Source organism: Carcharhinus amblyrhynchos, chromosome 35, assembly GCF_965287045.1.
Source record: "Carcharhinus amblyrhynchos chromosome 35, sCarAmb.v2.hapA, whole genome shotgun sequence".
Classification (NCBI taxonomy): Eukaryota; Metazoa; Chordata; class Chondrichthyes; order Carcharhiniformes; family Carcharhinidae; genus Carcharhinus; species Carcharhinus amblyrhynchos.
In genome coordinates, this window is record NC_137358.1 from 1,290,450 (window position 1) to 1,301,943 (window position 11,494).

The 11,494-nt window shown below is 46.0% G+C and overlaps 1 protein-coding gene across 1 annotated transcript; it reads right to left on the reverse strand.

Annotated features, from left to right (window-relative positions):
* Window positions 1–2,289: 2,289 nt before the first annotated feature.
* On the reverse strand, window positions 2,290–8,394 carry LOC145361721 (retinoic acid-induced protein 3-like). The gene is made up of 4 exons (XM_080217646.1): window positions 8,365–8,394; window positions 4,881–5,875; window positions 3,172–3,242; window positions 2,290–2,463 (listed from the first exon to the last, which is right to left on the reverse strand). Exons 2-4 carry the CDS (start codon window positions 5,851–5,853, stop codon window positions 2,350–2,352), a joined length of 1,158 nt encoding a protein of 385 aa, XP_080073772.1. The 5' UTR covers window positions 5,854–5,875; window positions 8,365–8,394; the 3' UTR covers window positions 2,290–2,349.
* Between the last annotated feature and the right edge of the window lie 3,100 nt (window positions 8,395–11,494).

Consider the following 11,494-nt stretch of genomic DNA (forward strand, 5'->3'; position numbering starts at 1 on the left):
ACCCCTGCCCTGTGTGCAGCTGCAGGCAAAGACTTTCCCACTTTTATTCTCCATCTCCCTCTTACCATGAAGACCAACACTTTCCTTTCTCATTGCTTGTTGTATCCGAGTACTAATGCTTCTATGATTCACATGTAAGGACGCCTAAAGCACTTCAGCAATCTCCATTTAAAAGGAATGTGGTTTTCCTGTTCTTCCCACCACAGTGGACAATGTCTCATTTTCCCACATTATACACCACCTGCCAAACTTTTACCCACTGACCTATTCCTTCATATCCCCCCTCACAACTTGCTTTCTGACTGTTTTTGCATCATCAGCTAACGTGCCTACAATAATGCTCACTCTGCAGCCATCTCATTGGTGTACAATGTAAATAAATCTCTGCACTGATCCCTGACACAATCTACCAGCTACAATTTGCCAGCTTGAAAATGATCCATTGATTCCAACTCTTATTTCCTGATATTAGTGTGGATGAAAGATGAACTATTACCTCCAAAACCATCCAACACTGAAGACTCACACAGATTTGATAAGTTAACGCAGCTTCTCTTCGCAGATGCTTCCAGATGTGCTGAGTTTATCCAACGTTTTCTGCTTTTCTTTCCAATCTCCATCATCTGTGTATTTTGCTTTTACATGACACCATATCAAATACCTTTTTGAAATCCAAATACACAACATCTGCTGGTTCCCCTTTATCCACCCTGCTTGTTGTATCCTTAAATAACACCAATAAATTTGTTAAACATGATTTCCCCTTTCATAAAAGCCTGATGATAGTTAGGGAATTTGGGAAATGCACAAAAGAAGAATTTGCTACGCCTTTGCTCATCCCAAAACTGTAAAATCCCACCCAAGGTCAAGGGACCTTCCCATTGTCTGCCCCTCACCTGCTCCGATTCCCATGGCGGAAGAATTCTGGTCACTGTTTTTGCATCTGCTTCTAAGACCCTAGGATAAGTGCTGGAATGTGGTGACTTCTTGTGAGCTGAACCCTATCCTTGAATTCTATCTTTCACTCTTATTCCAAGCTCTATTCTGCACCCTCTCCATTCTGTACTCTATGAATAGTATGCTTTGTATAGTGCAGAAGATACAATGCTTTTCACTGTATCCCAATAATAAATCAATTCAAAGGGTTTAGTCATCAGATCCAGAGTGCCTTTGCCTTGTTTCCCATTATTAGAGTTTCAGCCTCAAACTTTCTCACCTCCAGGCGTACCAAAAGAAGCTTTTCCCGTGTTTTTACATTTTAGTTTTTTCCTCATTTGTTTTAATTCTTGAAACCAAGTGCTTTCCTGCTGTGCTATTAACCGATTCAGACAGACACAGATCAATCCTTTAAATAAACTTTATTGCGGCTACAAAAAAAAGTTTTATTTCAGTCATAGATAAAACCACAAATATCTAATAAAATATTTACACTGCAGAATTTACAGTTCATTAAATTAATTCTGCAAATGCAGAGAGAGAGAGACACAGAAAGCAGGAGGGTCATTGGAAAGTCACTTCTGACTTTTAGAACTCCACTCATTTAGGGGTTGAGTTCAGATGGGAGGTTTCCTCTCTCTGACTCAGATCCCGGCTGAACCAGCAGCACTGAGGGGTCAGGCTGTATCACCAACAGATAAATATTGGCAGAATGAGGCATGAATCAAATGGCAGGAGAGAAAGATCCCAAACACAGTCTCTGTGGCCCATCTGATTGTGATGGACTGGGGACTGGGGAGTGGGGGCGGGGGGTCCCCTCGTGCCTGGTCACTCTCTGCAGCCACTCCTCACAACAGCAGATGGCCAGAGTGAAGTTAGTTTGTGATCACTCCTGCAACTTCTGTTACATTCAAGAGGGTGAAGATTGTGGATGAGACGGAGCAAGTCTGATGGGGAGGGAGGGACAAAGGAAATCTGCACTGCAAAACAGAGCCACCAAATTATTATAATATACACATGCAGCATATTAACCAATCACTGGGATCTGGCAAATGAATGTTCAGAGTTGATAATCTGCAAATTAAAGCATTATTGATTCGATTAACTTATTCCTCGATAAATAGACAGCTTTCCATAATAGTCAACAGTTAACAGAGCAATGTGACTGGCCCAGGCTCACAACACCAGCACTTGATTGGTAACCATGGGAACGAGTGAGTGTTGCTCCCTGAGTAAATACTTCATATCCTTCAGGACACCAAGGGAAAAGCTTTTCCATAAAAATCGAGAAGCCGACGCGTCCAGGAATTTGCTGTGACAACTCACTGAAGAATCTCGGAGAGTGAAGGGTCGGGTTGGGGGGGGGGGGGAGCCCGGTGAACAGGATCTGCCTCGAGTGAGCCCTGAAATGTTCTAGAATGTTGTCTGCCTGTAGTTGAGGTATGGATCTTGTAGGAGAGGTGTGGGGTGATAGCTGGGTCTGGTGTGAGGGCGAGGAATTGTAAAATCTTGTGGGGAAGAGTACATCTAAAAACAGAAAGTGCAGAACATTAGAGTCAAGCCTAAAATCTGCCACGTTCACATAACCTTCGACCTTGAACCCAAGATTCCGATTTTCTAACCCTCTGACCGTGGGCTTGTGATCCCTCGGTTTGATTCCATGTGGATTCTGTCCCAAGGACATTAGTCTTCATCGTTATGGTCTCTGTAACCTCAGAAGGTGCTGTCCTGTCCCCAGGACCCTCGCTATCGGTGCACCCATCAGCTCCTGAACATGGAGACACCAGGTTTCAAAACAGTCGGCTTTGACTGAGTCTGTAATGACCAGCTGTGGGCCTCTGTTCCTCCTCCCAGGAGATTAATGTTGAACATTACAGGAGATTTTCCTGAGGGATTCATCATATTATCCGATTCTCATTCTTCTATCGCTGAGTTAAAGATTGGAATGGAAGATGAAGACAGTCCAAGTTTCAGCAATAGATTGGATGCAGACAATGGGAGCACCCCCAGTCTCAGTGATAAATAGTGGAGACCACAGTGTTGCTTGGAGTTGAGAACATTCCAATAATCAGGTATGGCAAAAAGCAGGAACTGGAAAACTGGGAGTGTTTAGGGAACAGTTCAATGAGTTGAGGGATAAACGTTTGAGAATGAACCGGAACAGCCAAGAAAACCTTGTTGATGCAGGGCAAGGCTGAGCGCACAGAGTAAGCGTTAGCAGCAAACCGTACTTACATTGTGGCCCATGGGCGAGGGACTTCGGTACGAGGGAGATGGAGTATTCTCATCAAGATTCATAGACATTCCTGTGGAGACAAAATGAAAAAAAGAAATCAGGTGAGAAGGAATGAGATTTTAAACAGAACGGTCACTGCAACGGGTCAGTCCTCATCAGCCGCCTTCAATTCTTCTGTGACATTTACACAGATATCTCTCCGGATTTCTATAACATCCTCCACTCAGCTAGAAAGGTCAGTCTGCCATTAGCAGCCTAACACATCGAGGGGAAAAAACCCCAAATCCTTCAGAAAAAAAACTCACTGATGTTAAAATGATGAGTCACAGGTCAACTCAACACCATAACAGGTTCCACCCTAATTCCTCTTTGCTATTGGGATGGGCAAGACGACAGCTCAGTGACTATCGCTGATTGCTGTGCAGACACATGGATTTGGGCCGGTGTCTGTGGGAGTTTGCGCATTCTCCCCGTGCTTGCGTGAGTTTTCTCCGGGTACTCCGGTTTCCTCCCACACCCCAAAGATGAGCTGTTAGGCTGATTGGCAGGAATAAATTGTCCCTAAATCAGTTTCCCTCAATCTGGATGGCCAAAAAACATTAGACAGGGGTCGTGGGTGGAGAGGGGGACTGGTGGTGTTGAGATGGCGGCATGGGCTCGTTGGGCCGAAGGGCCTGTTTCCCGGGCTGATTTTGTTCTTTGTCTTTGTCGTGGTTTGTCCCTTACTGGGGAACACACCAAGTTTGGTAAATTTGTTGACCCAGGTGCCAAGGTGTTGGTGGAGTGACACATTGGTTCTTGCACAAACAGTACTGTTACCGAGCAACATCTTCCTGTACATCCCAGCCATAATCTCCTGATGGTCACATTGTACAGGAGTCAGTGCTAAACGGAAACTTGCAATTGGCTGAAAACAGTTCTTACTGGGATGTCCCCAACATTGGTGAAGTCTTGGAGGGGCCTTTGCCCTGTCAGTGGGGTTGAGGGGGTGGGGTGGGGGGGTCGGGGGGAGGGGGGGGGGGGGGGATGTGCCTTATCCAGTCTATGGAATGGGGAAGGAAGCAGTTCTCTGCAGGGTTCAGTCTCCAATTCATAAAACGGAAAAGGAGTCGGTGTGTCGACTTAGAAATCCTTGGAGGAAGCCGGATTGGTCAGGGATGTGGACAAGTGGCCAATCACAGCCTGACATTGCTCACCTGAATTTCCTCATCATTGGAGTGAAAGGGAAGATGAGGGGGAACAGTAAATGCAAACCGACTCTCCGCTACTGCCTCTTCATGCTCCCCCCACACCCACCTTCTCCACAACATTGTAAAGAGGTAGATATTTTCTTCTATCCAACTACTTCTGGGTGTTTCCCCACCACCCCCCCCCCCCCCCAGTTCTACCCACTCAGTTCCATCACAAACAGATTATTAAAATTGGACCATATCAAGGAGGCCATTTGGCCCAATGCACTGGTGCTGGCTCTTTCAATGGGCTATTTAGCCCCTCCCCTGCTCTGGTAGATAATCCTCTTAAATTAAATAATATTTTACAGCTGTTTGTTTTAATTTTCAATCAAGTTCTCAGAAAACAAACTCAAAGCCTTCATATTAAAGTTACAGTGTGGTGTAGGATATTCCAAGGCCATTCCCAAGCCAGAAGCAGCTTGGTTATTTCACATTGAATGTTTGGAATGTGAGGAAATCACTGAGTAATTACCCACCTCGAGTCGGCTCCTCCAGGAAGAACACTTGATTGTCCAGACCCTTCAGCCCGCTACTGTTCTGATTCGAAGATACGTTTTCTGGTGGTTCCTCTTCAGACTTGGCAGGGCAGGTGATGTGTCGGAGTTCTGGAAGCACGTAGAACAGGATAAAAACCCAGCCATTAGCCACCAGAGCGACGCTGAAGGTTGGATCATCCCATTCTGCGCTCTTGCTTAACTCGGCATTCCCACGGATAACCATAACAATCCACACCACCCAGATGGCAATGGAGAAGAACATTGTGACAAATATGTGTGCACCGTGTTTCTTCCACTTTCTATAATGGCCACAGAAAGTGAAGATGGAGAGGATGAACGTTAGGGCCATTAGAAACATGACGTAGATCAGCAGCATGACAAAGTCTTTGTTATCAAAGAAACAGGAGTTATTGAATTGCACAGTGGCAAGCACCAGGTACTCAATAGCAATGACCACTTGCACCAGAGTCAGGACCAGAACCAGGCTCAGCATGTGACAGGTTGAGGAGCCTTCTCCTTTCCGCACCAACCTCAGCAGCCTCCACACGTGGGCCAGCAGGCAGGAGAAACAGATGGTAAAGAGAACCCCCCAGAGGAAGATTCGGGTTGGACACGTTCTCTCATCCAGCTTGATGATGAAGGCAAAGGTCAGGCCAAAGATGCCCAAAGTGGCAAACAGGAAGATCCACTGGACAGGCACGAAAGCTTTCTTCCTCTTATCCAAAATGAAGGGGGTGATGCAGAGCAGAACCACAAGTAATATCAGGGTGATGACAATGCCCACAGTGGCAATGGCTTCCAGAATAATTCCCCAGACAGCATCGAGGTCACACAGGTTGAAATAAACTGATTCGAGGCTTGATTCACAGCCTCTGGGAACCTCGGCTGTTACAAAGTCCAGAACAGTCAACAGGAATAAAACTGGCAGCGTGAAAAACATCTTCAAATCCATCCTTAAAACTGGCAATCACCAGCTGCAAAAATAATAGAGTCTTTATAGTTTCTCTAATTTCACAAAAAGTACCCATTTCTCTCCAATGTATTCCATTTGTTTATATTTATTCTGGGATGTCACTAACTCTAACACTGACTGTTTTCCATGAGAAAGTGAATAACAAGCCACTCGTGAATCACTTGTTGTCCTTTGAAGGATATTTAAAGTAAAAAAGAATGAATGATCCGACTTAAGACAGTCTTAGGTCAGTTTATTTCACCCAATATCATCCAGTCTGAACACAGAACACTACAGGCCCTTCGGCCCTCGATGTTGTGCTGAGCTTTGTCCAAACCCAAGATCAAGCTATCCCACTCCCTATATTTCTGGTGTGCTCCATGTGCCTATCCAATATCTGCTTGAAAGTTCCTGAAGTGTCCGACTCCACTATCACAGCAGGCAGTGCATTCCACACCCCAACCACACTGAGTAAAGAATCTACCTCGGACATCCCCCCTATATCTCCCACCGTGAACCCAGTCTGAATGCTGGAAATTTACATTGCAACGTGGCTGAAGCCAATCTTTCTGTAACTTTCACTGGTCTTACATAGTGTGGGGCGGGGGGTGAGGGGCGGGGGGTGAGGCACCAAGGCCATTCACTGACCGTCTTTCAAAACCTGTGACCTCTCAAGAGCACACCACACTAAGGGGGAGAATTTTTCACAGGAATCCTCCCCGTGGATCCCAGTGTGTCTGGAAGCGCCAGAGAAAGGAGTGGCCAGTAATCTGCTTTCTCCAGAGTTACTGTGAAAAACCCCCCAGAAACTGCCAGAAATACTCAGCAGCTCTGGCTGAGGAGAGAGAGAGAGAAACTGAGTTAATGGTTTAGGTCAGTGAGATTTCACCAGAACTGATGTGATAGGATCACAGACCTGAAATATTAACTGTTTCTCTCTCTGAAGTTGCCTATTGAGTATTTTCTGTGCTGTGGTTTCTCTAAAGAGGGTTCAGAACCAGCTTTCTATTAATTACTGAAGGAGATCTGAGATGTTGAAGTGCCCACACTAACTCTCTCAGAATCCCTGATGTGGATGTGCCGGTGTTGGACTGGGGTAAACACAGTAGAAAGTCTGACAACACCAGGTTTTAGTCCAACCAATTTATTTGATAGTAAACTCACAAGCCCCAGGTCATTACTCACCGACTCTGCCTACTCACCAGCCAAAGAAAGACTTTCATTTATATAGCGCCTCTCAACTCAAGAGACAACATCCCACTCTGCTTTCCAGGCAGTGGAGTACTTGTCCTGAAAGTGTTGTAATGTAGGGAGTGCAGCAGCCAGTCTGGGCACAGAACTCTCCATTCACCTGACGAAGAGGGAGTCCCCTCGAAAGCTTGTGAGTTTACTATCAAATAAATCAGTTGGACTAAAACCTGGTGTTGTCAGACTTTTTACTCTCAGAATCCCTACAGTGCAGAAAAGGCCATTCAGCCCATCAAGTCTGCATCAACTCTCTGAAACAGCATCTTAACCAGGCCCTCCCCCCCCCCCCCCACCCTATTCCCATAAACACCATGTATTTACCCCACTAATCCCCCCAAACCTGCACATCTTCAGACTGTAGGAGAAAACTGGAGCATCCAGAGGAAACCCTCACAGATACAGGGAGAATCTGCAAACTCCACATAGACAGTTACCCACACCAGAATTGAACCCAGGTCCCTGGCACTGTGAGGCAGCAGTGCCACCCACTGGAGAAGTATTTTGTACTTTGCCATGCAGCTCAATTGAGGTGGGAATCCTTTCAATTCTACAAAAGTCTGAGGTCACGGACCAACCGGCTCAAGAACGGCTTTTTCCCTGCTGCTGTCAGACTTTTGAATGGACCTACCTCACATTGGATTTGTCTCCATACCCTCGCTGTGACTGTAACACTACATTCTGCACTCTCTCCTTCCTTTTCCCCTATTTACTCTATGAATGGTATGCTTTGTCCGTATAGCCCACAAGAAACAATACTTTTTCACTGGATCCCAATACATGTGAATAATAGGTGGAATGCGAGTGGGTTACTCTATCAGCTGGCCCTGGGCACAGTGAGTGACAGGAATTTTGGGTTTGAGGGGCACAGAAGGATTTTTCCTTGAACAGGCTGGCTTCTAGCAACGGGACAGGAATGTTAAACTGGAAAATCTCAGCCTGTCACTTGCAGCAGTTGAGGCGCGGAGTGGGATTCCCTGCCCTGGAGTGTGGAGAGAGAGGGAAAGGTAGCAAGGAGATTCAGAGTTTAACAAAGAGGGGCCAACTCCATATCCAGTGAGTGTTCAGTCCGACTCCTCTCTGACCAGCTATTCACTAACAAACCCTCCCAACTCACACCTTCTCCAACACAACCCAGACCTGGCTTTAGAAAAAAACAACTTCTCATTTTAAAACAAAGAGTAGGAAGTGGAAGTAAGAGTAAAAAGTTAACGAGAATGCAGGTTCTTTTCAGAGACCATCGAATAACATTGCTGTAGTTCCTACCTGTTGGCTGGGCTGTGTGTGCTCTGTGTGTGGGGGTGAACTCTCTCTGTGTTTTATATCCTCCAGGTGTGTCCAGCTCCTCTGACGTTCCTCTGGTCCCGCCTGGAGATTTGAGAGCTGTTTACTCGCTGTTCAGGTTTCTTTACCTCCCCCCCCCCACCCCGGCTATTATCGGAACTAAAATGCTGAACACATTCCCCCACTCCCACCCCCCAGGCCGTTACTCACCGAGTCTGCCTACTCACCACCAGCCAAAGAAAGACTTTCATTATATAGCGCCCCTCACAACTCAAGAGCCAGCATCCCACTCTGCTTTCCCGGCAGTGGAGTACTTGTCCTGAAAGTGTTGTAATGTAAGGAGTGCAGCAGCCAGTCTGGGCACAGTAAGATCCCACAGGAGGCCTCTCTGGTCCTTGTGTCCCTCAGAAGGTGGGACTGGGAGAACATAAGAACATAAGAACATAAGAAATAGGAGCAGGAGTAGGCCATCTAGCCCTTCGAGCCTGCCCCGCCATTCAATAAGATCATGGCTGATCTGTTGTGGCTCAGTTCCACTTTCCCGCCCTCTCCCCATAACCCTTAATCCCCTCTCTCTTCAAAGACCCCCCTCCACAGACCCTGAGCAGAGGATACTGGCTGGCATTGTGCATAAGATCAGGAGGAGGCCATTCGACCCATCGTGCCTGTTCTACCATTCAGTGAGACCATGGCTGATTCTTTAACAGAATGTCATCTGCTCACCAAACCCCCATTTCCTATTGGTTCAAAAATCTATCAATCCCAGTCATGAATATACTTAACCAATCAGCACACACAACCCCCTGGGATAGAGAATCCCAAAGATTCACAATTCTCTGAATGAAAAGACCCCCAATCCTGAGCATGTCCCCCCTCCCCCTACACCTGCTTGTTCTAGAGTCTCCAGCCAGGGAAACAGAATCCACTCTATCCGACCCTCCGAGAATTCCAGTTGGTTCGATGAAATCACCTCCCGTTGCTCGAAACTCCAGAGAATATAGACCCCTATCGACTCAATTTCTCCTCACAAGATCCCTCCGCCTCCTCATTCCAAAGCTCCAATAAACCTTCACTGCAGCCTCCCTGAGGCAGGTCAATCGCCCTCAGTAAAGATCGAGGCAAATACTGCTCTGTAGGAGATGCAGCCATTGGACTAAAGTGTTAAACTCCTGTCTCCCTCTCCAACGGATGGGAACTCTTTGCTGCAGAAGGCTGTGGAGGCCAGGTCATTGAGCGTCTTTAAGACAGAGATAGATAGGTTCTTGTTTAATAAGGGGATCAGGGGTTATGGGGAAAAGGGAGGAGAATGGGGATTGAATGGGGCAGACTCGATGGGCCGAGTGGCCTCATTCTGCTCCTATGATTTATGGTCTTATGGCAGAGAGCACAGTCAAGTCCCAACCATCATTGTTGTTTGTGGAATCTTGCTGTACACAACTTGTCTGCCGTGTTTCACACCTTACAACAGGGATTAAAATTAAACAATAAAGCATTGTCTATGAAGAGCCTTGATTTGATTGGACTTGATTTATTGTTGTCACATGGATTAACACAGAAAGCTGTTGGACTGGATGGTTCTGTCGAGATTCTCTGTAAACCAGTTGTCAGGAGGAGCTGAGGGTTTAATACGAAATTAGTGAGGGCAGAGATTTCAAAATGCATTGTGTTTTCTCAAAAAAGATTTGATTCCAGATTCCTTGTCTCTCATTTAGGTAATGTCAGATATGACGCAGTCAACACACCCCATAATATCCTCATCTCTGGGTCATGTGTCAGCTCATTGTCCATCTCTAGGGAATTTCTACAGATACATCATTCTGAAAAGAAATGGAAACTCTGCCAACAGATCCATCTCCCTTTCATTGCTGTACTTAGATTTCCAGAAGGTATTTGATAAGCTGCCACACCAAGGGTTATTACACAGAATGAGAGGTCTTGGTGTAAGGGGATAACATATTAACACAGAGAGAGGCTAATGGGAGACAGAGAGTAGGCATAAATGGGCCTTTTTCGGGTTGACAAACTGTAACCAGTGGAATGACACAGGGATCAGTGCCAGTGACTCAAATTGTACAATCTATATCAATGACGTGGAAGAAGTGACCCAATGTATGACTGTTAAATTAGCTAATGCACAAAGGTTGGTAGGGGCGTGAGCTGTGAGGAGGTTTTGAAAAGGTTATGTTAAATGAGTGGATAAAAATTTAGCAAATACAGTTTAATGCAGGGAAGTGTGAACTCTAGTTTGGCAGGAAAAGCACAAAAAAAACTATTTAAATGAGGAAATATTACACAGACACAGAGGGATCTGGGTGTCCCAGTGCATGAAACATTTCCCATGGTGGAAACCCCCTATCTGTTTCAGTAAGATCACCTCATGCTGCTAAACTCCATTGGGTACAGGCCCAATCTGTCCAAACGTTCTGTATAAGTTAACCCCCTCATCCCAGGAATTAACCAAATGATCTTTCTCCAAACTGCTTCTAATCCCTTTCTTAAACAAGGGGACCAAAATTGTGTCTATCACTCTAGATGTTGTCCTATCAGCACCCTGTACCACTCCAGTAAAACATCCCAACTTTCATTTCCCATTCCCCTCGCAATAAACACTAACACTCCATTTGCCTTCCTAATCACTCGCTGTATCTGAACTCTAACTTTTCCTGTAACCTCCTGACTCCCCAAAGCCTGTCCACCATCTACAAGGCGTAAGTCAGGAGTATGATGTAAAACTCTCCACTTGCCTGGATGGGAGCAACTCCAACACTCAAGAAGCTCAACACCATCCAGGACAAAGAAGCCCCATTTGATTGCTGCTCCCTCCACAAACATTTCCTCTCTCCACCACTGATGCACAGTGGCACCCGTGTGTACCACCTACAAGATGCACTGCAGCAACTCACCAAGGTTCCTTAGACAGCACCTTCCAAACCCACAACCACCACCATCAACAGCAGCAGATGCCTGGGACCCCACTTCCTGGATATCCCTCCCAATAGTAGTCACGATGTGGAGATGCTGGTGTGGGACTGGGGTAAACACAGTAAGAAATCTGACAACATCAGGTTTAAGTCCAACCGATTTATTTGATAGTAAACTCACAAGCTTTCAA